This window comes from Solea senegalensis, linkage group LG20 (genome assembly GCF_019176455.1).
Source record: "Solea senegalensis isolate Sse05_10M linkage group LG20, IFAPA_SoseM_1, whole genome shotgun sequence".
NCBI lineage: Eukaryota > Metazoa > Chordata > Actinopteri > Pleuronectiformes > Soleidae > Solea > Solea senegalensis.
Window position 1 is genome coordinate 584,996 of NC_058039.1, and position 27,325 is coordinate 612,320.

The 27,325-nt window shown below is 40.4% G+C and overlaps 1 protein-coding gene across 1 annotated transcript in view; it reads left to right on the forward strand.

Annotated features, from left to right (window-relative positions):
* The window catches only part of LOC122786352 (receptor-type tyrosine-protein phosphatase U-like), a 153,111-nt gene that overhangs the window by 110,591 nt on the left and 15,195 nt on the right, over positions 1–27,325 (forward strand). The window contains exons 12-20 of the mRNA XM_044052602.1: positions 1,739–1,775; positions 7,881–8,019; positions 10,056–10,216; positions 11,236–11,423; positions 14,022–14,094; positions 15,298–15,374; positions 17,586–17,603; positions 21,554–21,590; positions 26,538–26,635. Of these exons, the coding sequence (XP_043908537.1) occupies positions 1,739–1,775; positions 7,881–8,019; positions 10,056–10,216; positions 11,236–11,423; positions 14,022–14,094; positions 15,298–15,374; positions 17,586–17,603; positions 21,554–21,590; positions 26,538–26,635 (828 nt within the window). The remainder of the gene's footprint in view (positions 1–1,738; positions 1,776–7,880; positions 8,020–10,055; positions 10,217–11,235; positions 11,424–14,021; positions 14,095–15,297; positions 15,375–17,585; positions 17,604–21,553; positions 21,591–26,537; positions 26,636–27,325) is intronic.

Below are 27,325 nucleotides of genomic sequence, written 5' to 3' on the forward strand. Positions count from 1 at the left end.
TAACCACTATTCCACCGTTTTGTCACACTGTTGTCTAATCATTGTCACAGACTCCTCCCACAGTAGGTACCAGGTCCTGTCCATCCAGCTCTCACTCTGCTTATTTTAGCTGCAGATGAGGTGGGTTTAGTTTGGCTTTTTTATTTTGTTTTAAGTCACATAAATGTTCAAATTAAAGGTTTTATTTGAACGTGTGTTTTCACACGCCTGCTCAGATTCACCCTCATCCCCTCTCCAAAGCTTTGTCAGCTCCAAATGGCAACATGTTATTCTACATCATATAATCCTGTATTTTACAATCACTAACCCAGCACCATAACTGACAACTGCTCAGTGTTTTGAGCTCGTCATAATTCTTCCAATTCTCAGGTAAATGTGGGCATACAGTTTATGAAAGGTACCAAAAACATGATGTCAGACAGCAGGTGGAGCTACAGCTGAGCTGTGATTGTTACAAACCGCAAATCTACTAATGATGGTCCCGAGTCACGGGCCAAACAAATCTTTGATGACTTTAAGCTGCAGAAAATCCAGCAGCGAAGCAGTCGTCTGTGAAGTGCCGTGAACACAACAACACGTTGTCTTCTACATGAATATTGTTAAAAATAAACCTAAACTGGGCCACACAGTGGGGCACATGGCTAGCACTGTCGACTCACAGCCAGAGGGTTGCTGGTTCACATCTACATTCAAGCTCTAAAGTGACCACAGGCGTGAATCTGAGAGTAGATGCTGTTAGTGTCTGTAAGTGTCTGTAAGTGTCTGTAAGTGTCTGTAAGTGTGCACCCCGCCTTCCCCCCTGTGTCACCTGGGATTGGCTCCAGCAGCCTCATGACCCTCATGTGGAGCATAGATGGATAAACATAACTAGTGTTGTAGTCAAGACCACCTAAACCGAGACCACAGTGTATCGAGACCAAGACCAAGACGGTTAGTGTCGCTTTGCAGAATTGACACGTTGCGCTGTGTTTTCTTTTGGAGATATTTCTGCACAAAAAGTCAAATTTTATTCTTCTCACGGCCTCTTCTCCTGTCACTCACATGCACTTTTGTGGGGCTTGTGAAAGGGGGGAGGGGTGACAGCCGTTAACGGTGACAAACATTTCAAATGATAAATGAGTCAAGTTATTGGTTTGTACCCGAAGCAACATGATTTCCACAAAATCACAGTAATGATATTAACAAGTTCATCCAAACATGCACAGGCTATTTATTGATATCCCCACAGTTGTGGTCTTGACCGGTCTTGAAATAAAATCCAGAGTCCGCTTTGTCCGAGACCGAGACAAGACCGAGTAAAAATGCAGTCGGTTCCGAGGCGAGACCGAGACCTTCAAAAAGTGGTCTCGAGACCGGTCTCAAGACCCAGACCGATCTCGAGTACTACAACACTACCATTGACTCTTCCACTCACTGGCAGTGATTAAAGAGAGATGTCAGTGTGGGGGGCGTGTTTGTCACATCGAGTTACAGAATTAACAAGCCTGCACTACGTAATACACTAGATAAGAAAATAGTGACTTCTCTGACTCTGAGGTGGTTGGTTTTTAATTCAGGCAGGAGGATCAGAGACATGTCACACCATGTCCTCCACGTGGAAGTTTAATCCGGTGACCGATGACTTACTGTACACGGCTCATATGAGGTTACACTGTAGCACTTGTTGTCCTCATGCTGATCGATGTGTGTTCACGGCACCAGACAACATTAATTAACTCGGCCTTTCTTTTGCTCACAGGAAACAAGAATCAACTGCATTCGGATCGCTCGCAAAGGTAACACCTTCTTTATTTTCACTCCTCCAGGTTGTTTTGTGTCTCACTGTCACATCAATAAGTTAAATAACCTTAAACCGGAAGGTTTATCTGGTCTTGCTCTGCCTGAACTGTTTTTTTTTAATCTACTTTATCGATTGTTGTATAATTTTACAGCACACAGAGAGGTGTTGTTCTTTTTAAAGTGCAGTTTTCAGGGCTTTAGAGCTTTATGGCGATTGCAAGTTGTTGATGCAGTAAAAGTTAGAGAGACAAAGTGAAACCAGCACTTTGGTACAAATGGTAATGGACAAAGGACAAAAGAAAACGATACTGTGATTTAAACAGTAGTTAAGATGGAGACTCTCTAGTTTCACGAGTTGAATCCGACGCCTCTGATTTGCATAAAGAAGTCTGGACTTCAACTTTATGCAAATGAGCAGCAGCCGACCGCTTATCTCAAAACGCAATGATTCACTACCAGAATGCAATGAGTGGCTGTTTTCATGGACAATGAAACGTGGAAGTGTGGAAATCACTGAACCAGTGGACACATACTTACAGATCAGAGAGGGACACTGTTCTGCTGAAGAGAGGGAGACACAGACAGACAGACAGACAGACAGACAGACAGACAGACAGACTTCTTCTTCATCATCTGCAGAGAATTACTGAGAAAATTGTAATTATTGGCCGTGACTTCAGACTCTCGCTGTCCTCCGGCCGTTTGTGACGGAAACGTCTTCATGTATTTAAACTGTATTTGCTGCATTAATGAACACGAACACATACTCAGCTGTGAGACTGTTCCATAATATTATAATTAGTTTTTATTTGCACACACACACACACATCTATTAGAGACAGTAAATTTGACCTCTGCGTTCAACCCATTCTTATTACATAGAGTTAGTGAACACACAGACAGGTGTAGGAGCAGTGCATGCATTAATTCTTTTAAACACACACACACACACACACACATGTTTATACTGAAGAAATGAAGTCAGTATCTCTGTACATTTCAGTAAATCAATCATTTTCGGTAAATGTCATTTACGGTAGAAGATCCAGGAATGCAGTTTGAAAATGTCAGGGTTAAAAACAAATAGACTTGACTGAGTTACCATGGTGATGCAGTGGCACAGAGGTGACACCAGGACTTCAGCTTTCAAAGTTTTATTGAACTCTTCAGTGCATTTGCACTTTTAAGGCCTTTTTCTTCACACATTATCACAGTGTTGAACAATGTTGTTCACTGTTCTCTGGATGATTTATTTTAATCTTTGAGAAATAAAGCTGCTGCTCTCTGAGATACGTCATCTATTGGCTAACATTCGGCTAGCGTACTGTCCGTTGTTGCTTTTAGATTCACCGCCCTCCTCTCTCCGTCACCTCTTGGACGTATTTTGTGGAGGGATCACTTATTCACTTTAAACACAAAAAACAACACACAAAAAAGAAGAAAGTTAAAACAGTAAACAAGAGTTGTATGTTGTCGTTCCTATTGTCACAGGGTATAAAAACTACTTTTACGTTTGTCACACAACAGGAACGTGACCAGGTGTTGGTGATAAATAACTTAATAAACTGAAAGGTGGACCAAAAAAACTGACTTCTAATGATCCAGTAGAATGTCTGCTTGTGATGCACAAATATAATTATATTAACCTCACTCAACTCAGAGCAGCCAAAGCACTGTGCCCCGCCATGTGATCTCTGGCGCCCCCCAGGTTGGGAACCACTGTACTAGAGGACCAAGGCTCCTGGTTAGTTAACGATACTGGATACTAGACTCACTGAGCTAATATTTTACATCAGTCAGATCACATTTAACAGTATTTGACGTATTCACAGTATAGTTTAGTCAAGAGCCCATAAGTGACAGTTTAAAATGAGACATTCTAATGCTCTCCAATGTAGCCAAAAATAAAGAAATGATATTTAAAATAAAGAACCTACACATCAGTAAAAAAGTAAGCAGCAACAATCATTCTGATTATTAGAAACATTAACACCAAGCAAACGCTTGTGAATGAATGAACAGCCAGAGAGTCCAGCACATGTTCTGGATCAGGCTTTGATCTCTGTGCCAGTGTCTCCTCAACACAGACTCTGGAGAAAAGCTGAAGTCAAACATGCATTCTGGGTTCTCACTCTGTCTCTGGAAACACTGACACAAAAAACAACAACCTGCGGGCTCTGTGGCTTTGAAATCCACACTGCGGCAACATTACTTTTCTTCTGTTTTTTCCCCTCCTGCCTCCCTGGGAGAGGAAGAGGCAGGAGTGTTTGCTTGAGAGACAGACACAGATATAAGCCTCTCACTTCAAACAATAGGGGAGCAGGAAACAGGCAGAGGGTGAAATGGAGTCATTCCCCTCGTCCTCCCCTCTGAATTATGCCTGAAGTTTGTAGTGCTCTCTAGAAAGGTGGCAGTTAAATTGGATTCCTCTCTCTGAACTCTGTCTTATCTGAAGTGTGATGGCATCAAAGAATCATGTCACATGAGTAGATTACGGAGGGAGGTGGGTTGCAGCCACATTTAAAAAGAAATAAAGAAATAAAAAGGTTTTTGCTGTATGTTTGGTTATTGTAGACAGACCCAGAGGACACAGTGGACACTGGTGTCCTGCTTTGAATATCGCTGTGACTACTACAGGGAACTAAACTTTCTTTACACTGACTTTAAACACAGTGACGTGTCACAGCTGTGAAGTTACAGTAACAAACTACATGTACACTGGACAATCACTGTTATAGATGACTGTATAATTGTGATTATATTAATGTTTTATAGTGGTAATACTGCTCAGTCAAAGTGGTGAAGGTACAGTAAGATCCCGTGTTTATCCGGGAACATGCTGATAAATCAGTCTGATATATGGCATCACTACAGAAAAATACTGATATATCTCTGTAATATGTTGTATAATGCGACGTCACAGTAAAAAAAGGTGTGTAAACTATGTCATGCACGCGTAGCAAAGCACTGGACATCTGCACATGTGCATCATAATGACGTAACCACGGCAACAACTCTGCTAACACAGACAACTCTTCAAGTATTTTTTATTGTTCTATTTGCTTGCGTCACTAAATGGAGGAATGTTGTGTTTGTTTCCATTACACTGAAATGTGGAGACATTTTACACAAGTGATTTCTTTACGTCCTCATTCCATTCATTCACATTTACCTGTCGTTGATATACCAACCTTTCCACCTCCCTTAAACATAAACTTTTTAGAATTTTTTGTGTTTCCATTTATGTGTATTTAACGCGCTAATAAAAACATTTAAGAACAATTTGTAGCAGTGGTAGTAGCAGTAATAGTAAAGGGACTGCGACAGGCTTGTGTTAGCACCCACAGCCTTTATCTGTTCCTGCTGGCTGGCTTTTATTTGAGGTTTTATGTTGGATGTGTCAAGCTAATAAAAGGAAATGGCAAACAATGAGGGCTTTAGTTTTATTGACAGTAGCTCAAGCGCTAACACTGACCCACAGTGAGACTGAGGCCTCGTTCACACTTGCTATTAACAACTGTCTTCAGTACGATCATTTTCTTTGTGTTAGAAGACGCTTTACACGGTGTCCACATCAAGATCTGATCACTATCTGATCACACTCGTCCCCGCCCCCTCTTCTTCTGCACAGATTTCCAGCAGCAGATTACGACGTCACGTCCTGTGCGACAACAACAACATTTTTAGCCACATGTGTCATGTGACATGTGTCATGTGACATGTGACAGGTCTGTGTCTCTGTATGTCACTGTTCCATTAGGGATAGTTCCTGATACCTAGTGCTTTTCGATCTGCGCTGATGCTTAAACATGTCGTCAACAGAGTGTAAACTAACGTGCCTGGGTGGTGTCGAGTCGAGCCAGGTCGTGCTGCGACTGTATGGAAAAGCACTGTTACTGTATGTCGTAGTTTCACCGTCACCTCCCATGACGGGAAAGGTTGAATTATGACGAAATAAGCAGCTCCTGTGGATTTCCCTGCGCGTGTCCACTGCTGGATTATTTTTAGTGCAATACAGTTTACAGTGATAGATAATGTGTCCAAATACGGCCCAGAAAGCAGAGAGACTCAGCCAGTGTCTGTCTGGCTCCTATTGTCACCACCATTGCACAGCTTATCAAGCCTCACGACGAGCCTTTTCTTCACCCGCTCTCTGTTCAGTCAGCGATAAAACGCCTTTGCTGGGTTTAAATGCAGAGATTCTGTCCAAGTCAGGTGTCGCTGCCAAACATCACGGAGACCAAAAACATGCCTTTAGTTTTCTGTATTTTGTTTCACTCCCCGCCTCATTTGTTTTCTCATCAGTGTGATGGATTATTAATGAAGAGCACGCTGCCAGTCGTGTAACAACAATCCTTCCCTACATTCATCCTTCACTCGTGCTTAATAGTCATTTTTCACCTTCGGATAAAACAAAATAGGCAGCAAGGAGATGATTTATAGAGAGGGAGAGATTCTGAGTTCTTGGCAAGTCTCCTCAGAAGCTGATGACAACAGTGTACAGAAAGAGCACGCAGGCCTTTCCTCTTTGTTTTGAAGCATTTCTTAATTGGGACTGAACAGTACAGTCAGACTCCTGCTCTGTGTCGATCAATTTATTGGTATTTTCATGTCTCGTAGACATCAAGTCGTACGTTTCGCCAAACATTTACATTTTTCAGATCACCTTCCACTAGGCCGTCGTCGCCGCCACCTAAACAATAGTGAATTTTTTAAAAAACAACAACAATACAGATATGACACAAAAATATAACATAGTACATAACAGAAGAAGATTTTTAGGAACTCTGTGAATTAACATGGATCTAAACTGCATCCATATAACAGTCATACACATCACAGTCATAGTGGATTATTATCATATGTTTGCTTTCTACAACAGTATTGTAACAGCATTGTTATATGTTAGTTATGATAACACACATCTTATTTCTATAGCAAAGTGAAAGTCGACATCTTATAACAAACACAATAAGAACATGTGTAAGGGAGGATGCTATAACATGATAATTATACATTTTTCATGGTAATGCTTCTAATTACCAAGCGATTACCTGCAGAAGAACGTGGTATTGCTGTAATATTATTCCCATTTTTATTACTTAGGTGGAAATTGCATTAGAAATAAGATGTTATTATCATTATACTGCATTCTTATTATATGTATATTTCCAATACTATAACCATACTGTAACAGTATGGTTAAAAATTGCAATTCCAATAACGACTAAGCCCCATAATTATAAATTACATCTAAGTTTCCCAAGTTTAAAGCCCTGAGAAAGATAAAGGTAGATAAAGGCTTATGCTTCAGTTGGAGAAGAGAGAAAACAATCTTCCTTTCATTGGTGTTACTGAGCTCACTCAAGGAACACACTGAGAATGCATCATTTTGCACATTTTTGTATTTTTGATAATATTTTGTACATATTTCAGACAATAGAACAATAAAACACCTGTACCTGGCACTGCTTTCAAGATTCAATGTGTTTATTAGCTATTTTCTGCATGAACAGAAATTATTATAAAATTATTATAAAAGGCAGAGAAAACAACAACAGGTTTTTAGAAATCTGAGAATGTCTTTGTGAATGTACTTTTCTAATTTTGTGAGCACAAAGTCTTTCAGTATGAAAGCGGCACACTCTTTCACACAGGAGGCCCCAGTTTTAGAACCATAACTTGTGCAAGCCAAGTGGATTCTGTCTTCTCAGCCATGAGCCCATGCACAGTACATCCCTGGAATCTCCTCCCTGAAATGGGACAGGCCTCAGAGAGACCTTGTCCATCCTGTTGCTGTACTCGGTCTTGCCATGGTGTATGACCTGTGACATGAAACTGTCTTCCACAGCCTTCACCTTAGTAGCCGAGTCAGTTTTAAACCTACTCTGCTGAATTACTGAAGCTCTGTTTGTTTTCAGTCCAAAGCAGAGTAGTGAGACCAGAACAGGCTGCCAATTGTCCTGGCAATACTTTGATTTGTTTATAATTGTCAAACGAGTCCAAGAGTGATTTACTGTTATCAGACTATAATACGTAGCATCTTGCTTTTGTGATTATATCAGATTCATCTTCTGTTTTTCCTCCTCTTGACTCGACAGCTGCTTGTAAGGACTTGAAGCGGGCTCTGGAGGTGTCCCAGCACGCAGAGGACATGGGTCTGATCCTCGGGGCCTGTGCCGGCGGTCTGGTGGTCCTCATTCTGCTTCTGGGGGCCATCGTCATCATTGTCAAGAAGGGGTGAGTGGCTGTGAAGATGTTATGTCTGCTTGCAGGTGAGACGGCTTCATCGTTGCTGTGTGTCTCCAGTCAGAGGAGTACATTTATCTCCGTCCCTCTTGGCAGCCGGGGTCTATTGAGGAATGCATTTGGCAAGTGAATTACAATCAGTTAGTGGAATGGTGGAGCATTAATCCCAAACTCTCCCACCGCTGCCTCAGCCAAGCTTTTCTGTGTCATCTCATCTTTTAATTTCAAGGTCTGTGTGTCAGCTGAGCACATTCAAATGCAGCCCCCGCACTGGAACTGCTGGCTGCTCTCCACCCGCAAATTACCTCCGCCGTCGGTCGCACCTGCGCTGCATTCTTCCCTTGCTTGCCGGGCGATGGTGGAACACTCGTCTGAGTGTGAAATATTTCATCAAGGGGCATGTTATTCCATTGCCCACTCAATTACATGAGGCAAGCAGCTGTGAGGTGCCAGTGGATGGGCCGGTAATTGGTTAGGAAGGTTGTTTTTGCTTTTTTTTTTTTTTGGAACGAGGAACCTCTCCTCCCTGAGGAACGTCTGTGCGCACAGAATAGAGCAGAGAATGAATGGGCATGTCTGGATGAAGGCAGTGACTGATAAGATTCACTGGACCAATCTAGCAGACACTGTAGGAGGGAGGAGGGGGAGGAGGAGGAGGAGGAGGAGGAAAGTTAGACTCTGTATCCATGAATTCAGAGATGCCAGTTTACAGGTGCTCGTATTACAGGAAATGAACGTCAAATCTGAAAGAGTTTGTGTTTTATTACATTTACGTGTTCCACATGTTGCAAAAATGGAGTAAAACTTTTTACTTTTTACTTACGTTTTACTGCTTTTGTTTTAGTGTGGTTGTTTAAATAGTCAAGAATGAAGTTCGTGTGTATTAGGTGGCGATATGCCCCCATGTCCACCTAAACAACGTTAGCTGGTGTCTTTGTACCAGCTCACAGAGTGTCTGGCCTGGTTTTCTCCACTTTATTATTGCTGGTGTCGTCTTCTGTGTAAGAACTTATTTCTTACTTACTTCTTATTTCCGGGGTGTGAATCGAGGAACCTGTGCATCTTTGCCAGTTTGGATGCATTTATGTTTTTTCTAACGTCATGTAAATGTACTGACTGGTTGAAATCCTCGCTTCAGATCTTGATTCAGTGTCATGAGCGTAGCAAACAAGGCAGCACCACACTAGCGGCTCCTGTGTCCCTGCAAGCTAAACTCACTCATTATCTCTATGGACTTGGTGCAGGAGGGTTTGCAGTGGGAAAGGTCGTCAAATGACCAATTAAATCATGACCCGTGTCCTTAAGCAGGTGGAGATGTTCTGAGGTGACCAGTGACACAGTCATGCCTGGTATGCTTGTTGACAGCAGGCTGCAGAGCACACTTTCCTCTGTAATTCTGCAGCCTCAGATGTTTGTTTATATCAAACTTTCCAAATCGACTTGGTCAAGAGATGATTTTTGTTGAGTTGGTGCAACAAGTGTGTTTTTAATGCTTTGTGCTGCTTCACGAGTTTCATTCCGACACACTTCATTTATCTCTGAAGCCCATATTCACCTCTCTCTTTTGTTTTCTCCTCACTCTCTGTCTTTTTCTCCTTTCCTCCTCCTCCATGCTAATCAGAAGGGACTTCTATTCTTACCCTTACTACCCGTAAGTTACTACTGTCTCCATCCTCCACCCTTACCCCCCCTTAATGCCATCTTACCCTTGCTTGCTCTTTGTAGTACCAGGATTAGTAAAGTGGGAATCTCCAGCCTATCCACCAGTATAGAGCCCCCCACCCCCATGTTCCTTTTGGTCTCTCTCTTCTGCAGAACCACCCCCACCACCACCCACACCTATCTCACGTTCCCCTTCATCCACTTTCAATCTTTGAGTCCAGTTTCTCACCCCTCCTCCTCCTCCTCCTCCTCCCTCCCCTGTCTTATCTCTTTGCCTGTTTTTTTTCTGTTCCTGTCTCTTTTCTGATTTCCTTTATTACCCTCCTCTGCCTCTATCCTGCCTCTCTGTTACTGCACCTCTACAGTAGGAAGAAGGTGGCCATAAACAAGGCAGCCATGTCCTACAGGCAGGAGAAGAGTCGCAAACTGAGCTCTCTGGACTGCAGCATGACGGAGCAGAGCACTCTCCAGCAGGACGAGAGGATGGCCCACTCCTTCATGGATCCCCACAGCTGCAACACTCGAAGTAAGACAGCAATCAACACATGTGAGATCAAGCTCCCTGTTTTCCAAAGATTGTGTATATGATGAAGTGACTGCTTTATCATCTATTTTCCACTAAATGGGGAAATAATATACAAATTTGACATTGAATTGCATTAAAGAGGACCTGGAAATTGTTTACATGCATCATAAACCAAGTTCTTTTTACAGTCAGTGGCTGATAACTGCTACTTCTCAGGCTTCTCTTTTCTAACAGGAAGGTTATAAGGTTATATAAGGTTATTATATATATATATATATATATATATACATATATACACATATATATATATATATATATATATATATATATATATATGCATACATATATATATATACATATATATATGTATGCATATATATATATATATATATATATACATACATATATATATATATATATGTATGCATATATATATATATATGTATGCATATATATATATATACATATTTATGTATGGTCTGTCATTACCCCAATGTACCGCAAACCCTTTTTTTCTGTACATGTGTGAAGTGGGACTACTTTCTGTGGAAGATATTTACAGCTGTTCCAGGGACTTTTAAAATAATGTAATTATAATTATTCTCATAAAATAAATACACATTTTTATTTTAGGTTTGTTTTAATAGTTTCCTCTACAAAGTCAAATACAAGTTTTTACGCTATATTTTCTTTTATTGGTGATTCTTATCAGGCAAATACACATGTGTTTTTTTAGCAGTTACAGTGCGTGCACCTTTACTGTGCAGCTATAAACAATGAGACGGTTCCTTGCATGGCTCCAGGCGACAGTCAGCCAGTCAACTCTTGCATATGCATATGTTTTAAATTTAAATTTGAGTTATATTACTCAGACTTCACACATGTGCAGGTTTCCAGTAAGAGATCAGGTAATGACGAGGTCTATGCTCCTCCCGACCGGGCGGGTCAACATGCTGACTCTGAGTGTGTCACAGGGTCGGCAGCATGACTCCAAGCGTGTTTTTGTTCATGTTCCCCAGATGAACAGCGCAGCTCCATCAACGAGTCCAGCAGCTTACTGGGAGGCTCGCCTCACCGTCACTGTCGGAGGAAGAGCTCGCCGTACCACACGGGTCAGCTGCACCCCGCTGTGAGGGTGGCTGACCTCCTGCAGCACATCAACCAGATGAAGACAGCAGAGGGCTACGGTTTCAAACAAGAATATGAGGTAAGATGACCTCAACATTATCTCTGTAGCCTCATGATGACAGAGATAATGTCATGACACACAACATTAGACACCTGAAACTTAGTAAATGTAATTACATTCACATGAAAGGATGCAAAATAATCACTCAGTCATAGTTTTATGAAATACTTTCTGGGTTAATGAAGAAATATGATTCTACGTCTATGACCATATACACTTATGTATATGAGCATATGTAACCATCTCATATGGTTACATATGCTCATAACTGCCAATAAACAGACAGAAGACAGAAGAGGAAGACCAGAACACTTTTGAGTGCTGTTGTGGACACAGAGAGGGGGACACAGAGAGGGGGACACAGAGATGGTGAGAGAGGGGGACACAGAGACGGTGACACAGAGAGGGGACACAGAGATGGTGACACAGAGATGGTGACAGAGAGGGGACACAGAGATGGTGACACAGAGAGGGACAGACGGGGACACAGAGGGGGGACAGAGGCGGGGACACAGAGGGGGGACAGACAGAGGGGACACAGAGAAGGGGACAGAGACGGGGACTAGTGTCTGGGACGCACTGAAGTTGACTTAACTTGGTGTGGAGCTCAAAGCCTTGAGACTTGACAGTCTGAGTCAACACTGCTCACTTTGACGTACAGCTGTCTGCTGTGCCGTCCATTCACAGTCGTCTTGATAATGTACAGAGTGATGAGATGAGAGGTGACAAATCTCAGTCTCTCTGTCGTGTTTTTGCTTTCCTCCACAGAATGTTGTTTTTATATTTGTGAATTTCTGTTGGAACATTTTGAAGCTGCAGAAGCTGTAATCTCCATTTTAGATCTAGTCGAAGAGTCACAGTGGACGGCTCTGAACGCAGACTAATGATCCTTGTGTTCGCTTTCACCTCCTGACGAGTGTTAGATGGACTTCAGGAGGGAACCGTGGAAAGAAAACAGGACTAAAAAAAGCTTTAATGGCAAATTAAACTTTCATGCTAAAACTGTTGAAGTGCTGCGTTCCAGAGACCGTGCTGATCCACTGAACTTCCTGGAGATGAATGGACTCCCGCTTTTCAAAGTGACTCCTTTCAGCCATCTTTTTACTTTAATACGAGCGCGTCCTCCAAAATCACTATAGTTGTCGCTTTTTTGAACTCGTCAGTCTGACTGCCTCATCGCCTGGAGAAATAAGTCAGATGAAGGGGGATCAGTTTGCACACTGCTGTCAGACTTCATAACCCTTATTTCCCACAGGGTCCAGCTGCTGCCATTGATCAGACATGTTGCAAGTCATGGTTGTGAGGGAGTCACACCCTCAGTGTGGGGAGGGGGCGTGTTGAATTTGTGGAAACCCAAATCTGCAAGACAGTGACAGTGTTTGTCTTGTGAAAGTTTAGTCCTCACTTCATGCTGTCACTCTGCCTCTGTTTGGTCTGATGTAACATTATTTATACGTACTTTCTATTCTTTCATTAATCCTTTCTGACAAACTTTAAATAATACGGAAATATAGAGACACAGATACAGACTGTAAAACCCTTCAAGACAAACTGTGTTTGTGATGTATAAGTAAAATTGACCTGACTATGACGCATGTTATTTAAAACATATGCACATAGATGTATGGAACACAAAGAAAATCTCTCGTGACCCATCTGCTGGCCCCAACCCAGACTTTGGGAACCACTGCTGTACATCTAATGTTAGCCACGCACAAGCAAACCTTTCTTAGTACTGTAGCAGAGTTGTTGTCAGTTTCACTCTGAAGACATTTTGAAGAAAATACTGAAACTTTAGAGTTTGATGAGAGTAGCTGCTTACAGGTGAGCAGCGTGATGTTGTTGTTGTTGTTGTTGTTGTTGCAGTTGCAGGGAATACAGGGCAGAGGGCCAGTCAAATGCGTGTTAAACACGATGAAACCAGACGTTACCTGGATAGAATTTGCAGTCGCAGGTGGAATCCTCTGATGGGCTTGTTTCCTGCAGCTCCCTCTGGGTCTCAGGTGTTCCCAATTTGCAGCCCCATCTCACAGGAGGGATTGCTGTGCCACAGATGAGAGACAACTCTGCCGGAGCCTGGATGTTCCTGCCAATGTAGCAGCATTGTGTCATAACTGAAGCCAGGCTCATGCAAAGCTCACATTTATGTGTCCCTCTCCTTGTGCGTGTCCTCCGTTCACAGCATTGATGTAGACTCCGTGATTCACCTCAGCAGATTAAGTCGATGAGCTTCATAAACAGCTGTCGCACATGTAGCACTTCCACACTGATGTATTATAGAGCAACAGCGTCTTAAGTCACACTGTGTCCGCAATGAGAAAGACTGCAGTTGGCCGCCCCCAAACTTCTCAAGGCCACAGTCATCTCTCAGTGGCGCGTGTCATCTTTCCGCCTCAGTCACCTCCGCGGTGCCGTGGCAGATGTCTGCTGATGACTTGGCAAGATGCGAACACCACGTTGTTACTCAGGCAACCTCGGGGTAAGGCTTTGGAGTCGCATTAGCAAATTGTGAGCTTCAAGATGCATCAATGACACGTCGCCCCCCCCCCTTTTTTATTTCTAAAGTCTGTGTTTGTAAGTGAACGCTCTCTTCTGCTCTCTGACTTTGCTTTGCAGAGTTTCTTTGATGGCTGGGACGTCACAAAAAAGAAGGACAAGACCAAAGGGAGGAACGACAGCTTGCTGAGCCGTAAGTACCTGTCCATGGAGTCGGTTCAATTGGAAATAATAAGAAAGAAATATTGATGTTGTTATGACTAGAACTGCTTCATTATTATTTTCTCATTGCCAAAAACCTGAAACCTCCTCCATGACTGTTCAGTTTCCTACAGTGTCACTGAACTCACCACTGAATCCAAACACATCAGAATCTGGCTCTAGTTTTGACAAAGACGTCAAAAACATGACCTTCTTGGCAGAAATTCATTTATTTTATTCAAAAAAATACAATATTTTGGCAAAATATACAACAAAATGTTCAAAAGCATGAAGTAAGGATCATTTCTAAGACCTGTCATCTTTTTTATCAAATTCAAAACCTCTCTAAACATATTAAGGAATAAATGTCTCTATTTCTGTAACTATTCAAAGTGCCAGAGATAAAGATCCTTAACTCATCAACATGGAGTTACAGGAATTAAATATTAAATAATAATAATAATAATAACATTTATTCATGTTAATTCCTGTCAAAACATCAGTACATAAATTAGAGGAATATGACAATAATAAATATTTTATATATTTTATTCAATTATTAGATGTTAATCCTATTTTGATATCCTTTGTTTTTATAATGCATACAAATAAACAGTCTAAACTGTAGTGCAGTACTGGTGAGTACTGATGGTGTAGCAGTACTTGGAGTGGACAGAGCACAGATTTGAGTTTTCATCAGTTTCTGAGGACATTCCAGTATCTGAACATCACAGATTATATCCTGACTCTTATATTATTAGATTATAATAATATTATTAGATTATTATATCTTGATACTTATTTCAGGCTGCAGCTTTTTGATTTGTTGTATTATTTGCACACACTTTAAAGTAGGTCAGCATTTATCATGACCACTGAGTCATCCAGAGCTACTCTGAGCTGAACGCTTGTTAATTCTAGAAAAACAAATGAATGTGATTTGAGGTTTGATTCATTAAAGTCAATGAAGAGTATAGCTTTACTGTCGCTTGTAAAACTGATTTTATGCGTGAAACTGAGAATCTGAGACCTGAAATGTGGGTGCTGATCGATTTAATCGTCCAAATGATGATGTTCCTCACGCTGTGGCGTCAGCCGTAGAATGTTAATATGAATTATTGAATGAAAAATGATTTATAACAAACAAAAAAATATCTTTTAAACTTTAAGTTTAATGAATGTTATCTTATTTCAGATGACCGCCACCGGGTCAAAATGCACTCTCTGCTCGCAGACCCCAGTTCTGATTATGTCAACGCCAACTACATCGACGTAAGTCACATGCACTCTTTCCTCTTTCACCTGCTGCTCCCTCATCTTTGCCTTCGCTGATCCCGTGTCTCCGCTTTAACGGCTTAACTAATCATCTTAAACATCTGTTCTTGCTGCGGTCGTCCCACTGTTTGACCAGAGGACAAGTCCACACATGTGACCTCTCTCACTCTGACTGAAATAGCATGTAGCAGCTACATCCACGGCATCACATGAAAGGGATACTTCAGGTTTTGGTGCACTTTCTTCTGTCTAGTGTCAAAGAAACTGAATGATGAAAAAACCAATGCAATTTAAAAGGTGCTTTTATGAGGCACTGATGCAAAGTCATCACTGTTCAGTAAACGAGCAAAACTGATTTAAATCATTTCAAATTCATTTCAATCTCCAAGCGAGCTGAGCCCAATGAGACGTCCACAGACTGCCGGTCAGAGAGTGTCGTCACTGCACAACAATCAGAGCCAACCATGGTGAACTGTAGATAGATCAGTTAAAAAGACGTGTTCATCACCCACATGTAGCAAGAAAACCTCTAAAATCTCAATATTTAACAGAGGATCTGGTTTATTTAGCGACAGCGCCGCTGAAAGCCGTTCATCCATGCTTTAGTTCAGCAACTAGTTCTGTTTCTGGTGCAGCCAAGTAGTCAAGTCAGGAATTAACATGACTTGTAATCTGTGAAGGTTGAAGGCAATGAAAGCTTTTATTACGGCAATTGTTCTGTAGAACAAAAGAAAATGGGAAGTGTGCAAAAGTGGCCAGTTTCTGGGCTAAAGCAGGGATTCCCAAAGACGGGCTCGGGACCCACAAATGGGTCGTGAGAACAAATTGGCAAAACACTTTTAGCTGTTTAGTTAAGATTTATATGTTTATGTTTTAAATACCAATAAAACTCAAAATTAAATTAGATTAGACAAAATTTCACAGTTGATTTTTGGGTCACGATTGTTTGCAATCCTAAAAAGTTATGGAACATTTGGGAAACACTGAGCTAAAGCATAGTGTCGGTGCCCACAGTGTGTGTGTGTGTGTGTGTGTGTGTGGGGGGCCACTGTATCCCATTTAGGGCTCCAAGGACCTCTCTGTCACTTATTGTGCCGCCTGCACTGCCTCCATGTCATGTGAAGAACCCCTGCTCACAACAGCACCGTGAAAAGATTCCAGATAAAATAAATGGAATTCCACTGCCCTGCACTTTCATTCATGTGGGATTTTCTAAATGTCCGCTACCTTTCTCGATCAGGAGGTGATGCCTGTGCCACATTTTCTTTAGTGTGAATGGAGTGGAATAATGGTTGCCTTGGCAATGAAGACAAACCAGAACCAGAACACTTTAATATATCAATGAACCTGTCACAACAGTCTTTGTCTCTTTCTTTATGTTCTAAATAAAGATGGAGTAGCATGTGCTCAAAGGTGACTGGGTTCAAGAAACAAAGTGGTTGTTATTATAATGATAATAATGATAATAATAATAATTATTATTATAATAACAATGATTATTAAAAAGAAAAAACCTTAATAAGTCTACAGTATCTCACCTTTTCTGACGGGACACTGAAAAGTGTAAACCTTTCACTCTCCAATACCAAAGTCTGTAGTGAAAGCAGCACTGACACAGGTGTTGATGGCTGCTGCTTCCTCATGTGTAGAGTTTTTGTCATTGAGTTAAATATAAATAAAGTCTTTCAAACTCTTCAGTCACAAAATAACACATCTCAACATAGTGATGGAGACTTCTTTTTTTATATTCTTATAGCAACATTTATTGCAGTTGAAGTTGCGTCTATGTCGCCTTCAGTTAGCTTCAAAAGTCAAGTCAAGTTTAGTTTGTGGGCTATGATCAGTAGCCAACTATAACTCCTGATACAAACTTATTCTGGGCTAATGAAAAACAACAATTCACAGAATCATTTCCTCAATTTATGTGAAATGAAAATAATTTGACGTTAATTGTACACCCTGGACCTTTAAGATATCGCAGGTGTCTGAGTTCAGTCCCTCACACGACCACATATAAGACCTGAACTATCCCTCAAAATATTTGAGTTTCCTGAACATTATTCTCTCCACAGGTTCTTCTTTTTAAAGCTTTCATTTTTCCTCTTTTCCCGCTCGTTTATCACAATAACTGGCTCTTGTTTCCTACTTTTTTTTCTCTTTCTCTCTCTTTTTTCCGTCCCTTGTTTTCAATCTTTTGGCACCTCTTAGATTCGGATAAACAGGGAAGTAAGTACCTTGCTTCTCATCTCTTTTCATCTCTTTGCCCTTTTCACCCCCGCTGTCCCCGCCCTCCCCCTCTGCCTTCAGCCGTCTCTCTCTCTGTCCTCTTTCATCTATGATCAGATGCTCACCTGGAGTTTCTTGCAGAACATCAGGCTGTGCTTTAAAAGGCTGATAGTGCCACAGAGGAGAGGAGACGAGGTCACGTTAAAGCCATCGTGAACCTTGTAAATGTGTTCTGTAAACTCGGTGGAAATCCGTGAATTATCTTCGATACGGATTAGGAGAGAAACTGCGCTGCCTGCTGAACAGAGCTCAGGAACAGCTGACGTGTAACATGTGGTATTTAACAAGTGACTCTCTTCCTGTCATGACTCTCTTGATTAGAGTCTCTTGATTGCCTCCGATACTGCTGAAAATGTGGGTATCGGTATCGGTATCGGCGAGTACTGGAGTCCATGCACCGATTCTGATAATTTATTAGCGCTCCGTTAGCTCTGACACGGTTCTTCTTCACAGCTCTTGAAACAGTTGCGCCGTGCTGTTTTAGAGGTGTGAAGAAGAACTGATCACCCGACACCTGTAGACAAGGAGCTAACGTTAGCTCATCATGTCGGCGGTATGGCAGTATTTACCAGTTAGCTCCGTTAGCGTTGTTGGCTCCGTTAGCGCGCCTACAGTCAAACTGGAGCGTTTATTAAACGAAAAGAGCAGCGCTACAACTAACCAGCGCACCTGTGTCCTGCGTATGTACGCCTCCGTTTTTAAACTTTAGCGTTACTTCAGAGACTCATTTTAACCATCTGGAGTCATGTAAAAATGATGTCACGCGCTTCCTTTCCCGGTCAGTCGTCATGGAAACATGAAGCTCTGCCAGTGCTGCGGTGTTTGGACCAGAGTCAAAACAAACGTACAAGCTGAAAAACGAAATAACATATCGCTGGTAAAAATAAATGCTGTCCATTTGCTGTATTCGTTCATGTTTTACAGAGGGTTTAACCTGTTTAACAGTCATGCAGGCGTAGTTTATTTTTTTTATAACACACTGGTATCGGTATCGGTACTCTGTATCGGCCGATACCCACAGCACAAGTATCGGAATCGGTATCGGGAGGGAAAAAATGGTATCGGAAGATCTCTACTCTTGATTCGAGTGGAATAAATGTTTTCACTTCATTGGTAATGATGAATTTTCTGTTTGTTTTCTTTTCTCTGTGTGAAAAGAAACCAAATAAAGTTCCCAAACTAATCAACAGTCGCAGACCAGATTAAACAAATGTTAGGTCTTTGATCCGATTTGCATTAGCGAGTTAAGAACAGTGTTAACTGTCAGCAAACTGAGGCGTTTAATGCAGTTTATTTAATACAATACTGAGCAGCCAGATGTGGTTGTTTATTCTGTTGAACCCAAGTACTTTCCAAGTGGTTTTTAATCATTGAATCATTCTGCAGAGAGAGGGGGGAAGAGAGAGATGTGCCCGCCCACCCCTCACAGCTGATTTAGACAGAATCTCATTCATGATTTTAAACAAAGATTGACCACTCTGCTCACTTTGTAAATCCTCTAATTAGTGTGGATTTAACTCTGAGATAGATTCAGGACATCGAGCCTTGACCGTTGAGAGGTTGTCTTTTTAAAAGTGTCTGCATAGTTCACTAGGTATTTGATTTATTTTCCTCCCATCTCTACTTCCTGATGTTCCTGATGACCTCATAAACATTTACGCTGGATTGCTGCGGCAGGATTGTTGCACTGAACTGTTTGTAGTCTGATCCCATTACAACGTCCTGCTCTGTGCAGCGATGCAGACTTAAATCAGCACGGCTGTGGCTCACAGGTGGTTTTTGCGCTGACAACATAAACATCCGACATGTGTGACCACGTTGTCCACTGAAATGAGCTGTTCTCTGAAATACAGGAGGAGATAATCAATTCTCACAGGCCACAAAAGTGAGTCATGCACATTTCACAGTCTATTCTTATGACAAACACAACATTATAACAAGCAAAGAAACTCATTATCACCAACATTTATGAAAGCTGAAACACTCCTAACCTGAGCCAGCAGGTGGGAAATGACTGGATGTATTTATATATCCCAGCAGGTGCAAATGCACTGAAAGTCTCATTTGAAATAACAAAACTGGTTACTTGTGGATTAAGTGGATGAAAACTTTTTGTGGCAATCGTTTTTGTGGGATGTGAAGTAAAAAAGGTTTTAATTGGATTCATTTTGAATTGGTGTGTATGTTATGAAGAGCCCAGCTGTAGTTTTAGACTTTGGTCAAACCTGACTTAATACATTTGACCAAATATGTCAGTTCTAAGTACAACTACAAGGATCATACTATATATATATATATATATATATATATACATATATATATATATATATATATATATATATATATATATATATATATATATATATATGTATATACACAGACTAAAGCTTGTTTTTCTGTCTTTACGATGCTTTTCGTATCTCAAATGACTCTGCATGTTGTTTGTTGTGTCTTTTTTTCCACATTATTCACATTTATGTTTTGCTGCTTGCCTGCTGTTTCCAAGGTGACAGACAGGAAACTGACTGGCCCCTGGAAACTTGGCAACAGAGGCTCATGGGAATGAGGGTCGCTGCTCGCTTTCACAGCGATGGCTATTCATCTCAACTTTTCTTTGTGGCATGACAGTTATGGAATGTAATGTGTGGTTTCCTGGCAGAATAGTGCATATGTGTACATATATATGTATGTGTATGGGTTCTAAATATGTCTGCAGTCACATTATTGGAATGTGTCTTCCTTGTGAGGACAAAAGCACACGTCCCATAATATAAAGGTGAAGGCTTGTTTTCAGCCTGAGTTACAATTAGTGTGCGTGTGTGTTGTCAAGAACACACCAATAAGATTTTACTGAAACCAAGGCAGAGCAAGACCAAGACTGGAGCAGGACATTAAGTTAAGACCGGCCTCGTTTAACCTGCAGCCCAAATCGATGTTTCAGCATATCCAGTTTGTATCTAGCTAAAATCATGAGATCCACGTACTGAGGTGGTTTTGAATATGATGATCCTTTTCAATGTGAACATCTCAGTCGCTCAGAAAGGATGTCAACAACGATGATGCAGATCTGGAGAGACGGACGTTGATTGGAGGCGTGTGAAATGATCGATACAGTGGAAGACGATGTATACATACAGTATATATGATGTGAACAGTTGGTCAGGAAGATCAGATTCTCATCAGATATGCTTACAAATCCAATTTGGGCTGCAGTCTATACAAGGCCAAGACCTAAGCAGAACTAGACCAAAGAAAGACCAAGATCAAGGCTGGGTGAGACCAAGTAAAGTCCAAGGCTGACAAGGACAGTCAGGACCAGGATCTTATAATAAATGTCCTTTATCTTGGACTTAATGTGGTCTACGTATATGTGTGTGTGTGTACACTACAGATTATTTGAACAAATATTATAAATATGTTATAAGTATATATAAAGTAGTGACACTGACATAGTAAAGTAAGGCATCTATATCATGATTGACACACACAGAGTGGACTGGCTGGATGCCACTGACAGTCTTTCAGACTGCAAACACTGTATCATAACTGTACTAATGCCAAGCTGAGCAGAGAGACAGTCAGATCAGGTAGAATTACTGGCAGAGCTGAAGATCCCTCACTGTCTAGCTTTGATCAGCAGCCTGCGCTGCGTCTTTGAGACGCTGCATGTGAGGACTTGGCTCACAGAGAGACAGAGACAATCTTCAATCAATGCCATTTCACTGTCCTACCGAAACAGTCCACTTTCTGCGAAGCATTAAATAAGAGATGACTTGATAATGACGTTTGAGAATGGGAGGGTGAGGTGTAAGGAGAGTCAGAGGTCTCCTATCATGTCTTCCTCTAATGATTAACACTCCTTTCTTTCATTTTCTTTCTCTGTCTCTCAGGGTTACCAGAGATCAAACCACTTCATCGCCACTCAAGGTGAGTGTTAACGACGCAGGTGCAAATATTTATGTTTGTTTGTGCACACATGCCTGTGTGCCAGTATTAGAACGACTGTACTGAATTATTAATATACACAACAAGAGGGAGTTGGTGTGTGAAACACTCCTGCAACAATCCACTGTAACTGTCAGTCAGTCGTCACTGTAACACTGTGACTGTCGCTGCCTGTCAAGCTGCCTGTCTGTGTCTCTCCTCCCCACCGTCTGCATGTGTGGCACGCCGGCTCTCTGATGTCAGCGTGAGACACGGTACGAGCTCCCACTCACATTTACTCACACAGAGAGACTGAGACTGAGAGGGATTCTATTTATTCAGGGAATAAATCCCCCTCTGATTTCTTCCCATCTCTCACTTTGTTTTCACTTCTACCACTTCACAAATGTAACCTGAGAAAATGGTTCTCTCTCTCTCTCTTTCTCTCTCTCCCTCTCTCTCTCTCTATTCATCTTTCTCTCTCACGCACACACGCACACACACACACACACATTTCGCACATTTGCTCACAAAGTCTTTGTGCATACAAAGGTGTAGGCAGAGGTGGAAGAGTGCCACAGTGTGAGAGAAGCTGGTAAAAAAGGTGATTTAAACTGGAATTAAATCCAAACTCATGATATGATATTATATGATATAATGTCATATGATATGATATGATATGATATATGATATGATATATATGATATGATATGATTTTATATGATATGATATGATTTTATATGATATGATATATATGATATTATATGATATAATGTCATATGATATGATATAATGTCATATGATATGATATGATATGATATAATGTCATAAGATATGATATAATATAATATGATATAATGTCATATGATATGATATATATGATATGATATGATTTTATATGATATGATATATATGATATTATATGATATAATGTCATATGATATGATATAATGTCATATGATATGATATGATATAATGTCATAAGATATGATATAATATAATATGATATAATGTCATGATATGATATATATGATATATATGATTTTATATGATATGATATATATGATATTATATGATATAATGATCATATGATATGATATATATGATATTATATGATATGATATATATGATATTATATGATATAATGTCATATGATATGATATAATGTCATATGATATGATATGTTATGATATAATGTCATAAGATATGATATAATATGATATAATGTCATATGATATATATGATATGATATATATGATATGATATGATTTTATATGATATGATATATATGATATTATATGATATAATGTCATATGATATGATATAATGTCAGATGATATGATATAATGTCATATGATATGATATGATATGATATGTGATACATGGTCCAGTATACCAGTAATGTCACGATGCAAGGATTCTGTGATAATCAATATAAAGATGATGTAACATATAGCCATACATCATCGATATCTGTCTTTCTGAAAAAGACAAACCTTTTGTCCACAAAAAGTAAAAAATACAGGATTAATATAAAGTGTATGTATTGAACGTGGATGGAGCGTCTCTTAATGTCGTTTTCTCCACCATTATCCTGCTGTAAACGCCCTCTTTTTACCTTATTCATTCGAGCAGCGGCAGGAGGAGACATGAAGTACATGAAGAACTGGCAGAGACTGTTTACTTTAGTGTCTTCATTTATTCATTCAGATATGGTGTATCAATGATTGTATTGCCCAAGGATGGCAGTAATAAAATAATATACTGTAGTGTAGTATTCTTAGTATGGAGACAGAGCCAAATAACTGAAGGGACTCTACTTACAATCTACACTGGCGGTTTAAGTGTATCAATATCTTAAAAAAAATATTTTGCCATCTGACAATTTTTTTTCTGGATGAAAACTGAAGTTAGTAGAGCACTCACTCTCCAGCACCAAAGTCCATAGAGAAAATCAGCGTATTTTCGCCTGTGGAGACACAGGAGCTGCTGGTCTACTGCTGTGTTGTTTACTCGGTGTTTCACTAAAGGTAAATGTGAACAAAGGATTTCTAACACTGAAGTCACAAAAGGACACATTTAAACTTAGCGATGGATGGACCACTCCTGTGTGATGTGGTGTTAAAATCACTGATGATAAAGCAGCAGAAAATGGATGAACACACTGAAAACATGGATGCCAGTGTAGCAACATTTGTGCATTTGTGCTACTTATGGCACAAAATATCAGCTCAAGTCCATTATACCCTAAAAATGTGTTCAGCACTTTATCTCGCAGTCACACAGGTTTTTTTGGCGAGCCTTTGTTAAGTGGTGCAGTCAGCGCTGACAGTGTGTCAGTACCTCACATGCCCCCACGTCAAAAAACCTGAACTATCACTGTAAGGCAGCTGAGCCTCTGCAGCAGGCTGCAGGTGCCGTGGACTAACTTTCTATTATATGCAGAGATGAGGAGCAGCAGGAAGATGCGGCCGGGCAGGAGACAGACGAGGAAGGAAAACAGGAAAAGCTGGAGTTTTGTTATATGCATAGTGATTCATCCATCTCTTTACTGACTACCACGTCCCTGTGGCGATGCATTAGTGGGTTTGTGCTGCTGAAAAATGAACACCTCGCATCAGTAACACTCACAGAAGCTGGCACAGTGATTGGCAAGGGAGCTGTGAAAAAGCCTGCGCAGACAAGGGGGGTTGCACTGGTTAAATTGGCTCCTGTCTTGTGTGTATGAAGACGCTCACAAGCTCTTCATAGTCACTTCAGGTCACGTCAGGTTTACTGCAGTGAGGAAAGAGGAAGAAACAGCTTAATAAGTGTTCTGTGGAGACAGAAAGCGTCTTGTTTGTGCTTTTGAATTTTCAATTTATTCAGGGTTTTTTTTTTTTCTTTATGAAGGTGTAAAATGCAGAATTGAGCAGCAGCATGTCAGACCAAAACAAAGGTGGCAAAGTCTGCACATGCACGACAGCAAGTCATGAAAACACACATGAAAACATGGAATATTATCCAATCCAATCCAACTTTAAACAAACCACAGTGCTGTACAGAATAAATGAAAGACATAATAAGTAAAAGGTTCAAAATGAGATAAAACAGGTTAAAATAATTCAACATCATGAAAAATACAATAAGAAATAGCAGCCATACAATAAAAAACAATACATTCTGTTCAAATTAAAATAAGTAAAATAAATCATTAAGTGTCAAAGGCCAAAGAGAAAAGGTTTTAAAGACAGACAAGGACGAGGCCTCTTATGTGCAGAGGCAGCGAAGGCAGAATTGAATTTTCCGTCTTTTTGTTGTCATTGAAATTTAAAAAGTAAAAATGTGTCATCCATGACGCTCATACCAGTCTCAGTTCTTCTATATTTTACAGTCTGTGGAGCTGAAGCTTTACTAGTAATTGGGCAAAATGCAGCTAATTTAATGATGTTTAATGACAACAATTATGCAAAATATTTGCAGATGATTGTGATGATTTTTTTTTTTTAGAGCCAGAGGCAGACAAGAGACGGGCAGTGAAACAGATGCTTTTGACGCATTAGCCCAACAAAGAATGTGCATAGAACAGTTTTTTATGCAGGCGATATAAAAAAAAACAGCTGCACACTTCAATTGTGCAATTGTTTGTTTTAACACTAAGAAAGTCAATTTTTAGAGGCAATTTTTAATTAGATATTAAAGCACAGTCTCTGTGTGTTGATGGTAATACATGTATAGTGGGGGAGTTTTTAATAGGCAGAGTAAGAGTTTATAAGGCTTTAAACTTTCCAAACACATTTATTGCCTGTTTTTTTTATAGGATTTGTAAATGTTTTAGTGGTCTGGTCTAAAGCAGGGGCCTCAAATTCAAATAACCTGGGGGCCAATTAACTTCTATCTTATACCTCAGTATTCCATCATGATATCGCAATAAAAAATACTCATAATGATATTTCACAGCATGTCAAAATAAAATGGTTTGTTTCGATATGGAACAAAAAAAACACATTCATGATGCAAAATGAATCTATGAATAACAACATCAGAATCAAATATGAAATCAATGATAACAGACAACCTTTTATATCATTTAATAATTTGATAAATATAACATAATGAATTATCATAAATAAATAACAGTTGCTAACAAAACCATGCTGTGTTTACTTGAGAAGCTAAGTTCTCATTATAACCTGAAAGTAAGTTTGATAAATCATTTACTTTACAAAACAAATGTTTTATCAATGACTGCATTTATACAAACAAATCGTTGTTCTGCAGTGACCTAATCTGTGAGTGAGTCTCTGTGCTCGAGATTACAGTATCCTCAAATAATACAGTTGGATATTCAGATGAGGAATATACATATGTATGATTTCATATGTGACGACACTGCACCTGATGTAAATCCACTATTAAAAACAGAGTGAGTGAGTGTAAAGATAAACAGCAGAGGGCTGATCAGGTGCCACATGCTCTTATAAAAGGTCATCAAGCTCCGACAGGTTAATACTCCCATTAAACACAATGCGTGGGCAGAGATGACTGATGTGGTGTAGAGTGTATTTTGGTGGGTATTATCAACAGCACGGTGTAATGAAATCAATGAAAGTGCACTCGTATTCCGGCGGCTGTGATTTGTGTCCGCACTGTCGCAGAGGAAGGCGACACACAAGCTTGTTTGCACAATGGCTCTGGATTTTATGGGTGTAGTGAAATGACATTTCTCAGTAGTATTAGGCGAATACAGAGCGGGCAATAGTTCATGAATGACACGTTGTTACTCTATTCCCTGGCATGGATTACACAGCGCCTCTATATTGATGGTTATTGCTGCTATTTTCTCTGACTTATGGCTCATCTCACCACCCTCCTTATCCTCCTCTCTTCCTCCCTCCTCCCTCTCCTCCCCCCTCCGTGCCTTCTTTTTCTCTCCATCTATACATCTACTGTATATTCCCTCCTCCACAGGCCCCAAGCAGGAGATGATCTATGACTTCTGGCGGATGATTTGGCAGGAGAACTGCTTCAGTATTGTCATGATCACCAAGCTGGTGGAGGTGGGCAGGGTAGGTTTCTCTTCCCTTTTTTCCTGTGACCTCTCCGGCTCTTGTGAAGATTGATGGAGGGGGAAGTATTTCTGGAGCTTCCTTTATCATTTACTATATATCAGAGGAGCTGCTGTGCTCCAGGTTGTGGGAGGAAATGGCTGCCGCTGTCTGATCGTGAGTGATCACCTTTTCGCTTTTGTGGCTGTGCTCCAAGGTCAAAGCTTAGATGTATTTGAAGGCCACGGAGGAACTCTGTGGCATCTGCTTTTATGGAGCACTCCCGCCTCAGTTGAACACACTCTACTCTACTGTGTTTGACAAAAGTGTTAAGCATTGATCAAATATGAGGGATTATTAGCGCGATACTGAGCACGATTTATCAATGGAGTGTTTAGCACGTGTCTTTGAGTCACAGCAGCTGCTCCATCACAAATGTGATGTCAACACTAATAACATAGTTCATGATGTAGTCGATGAGACCACGTCATAATTCAAAGATTATCTTTTTTTTTTAATAAAGAGCAGAAACATATATGATTTTCAATGAAAGTCAGAAGATATGAAGAACTTTAAAGAACTGTGTAGTTCACCTACACCATTTTAGTATAGTGTGACCCACATATTTTCACTAAGAAAGAACTTTAAAGATATCCACGTGTCTATGGATGTTTTACATGGTGTTTTTCTTCTGGACTGCCAGTTATACTT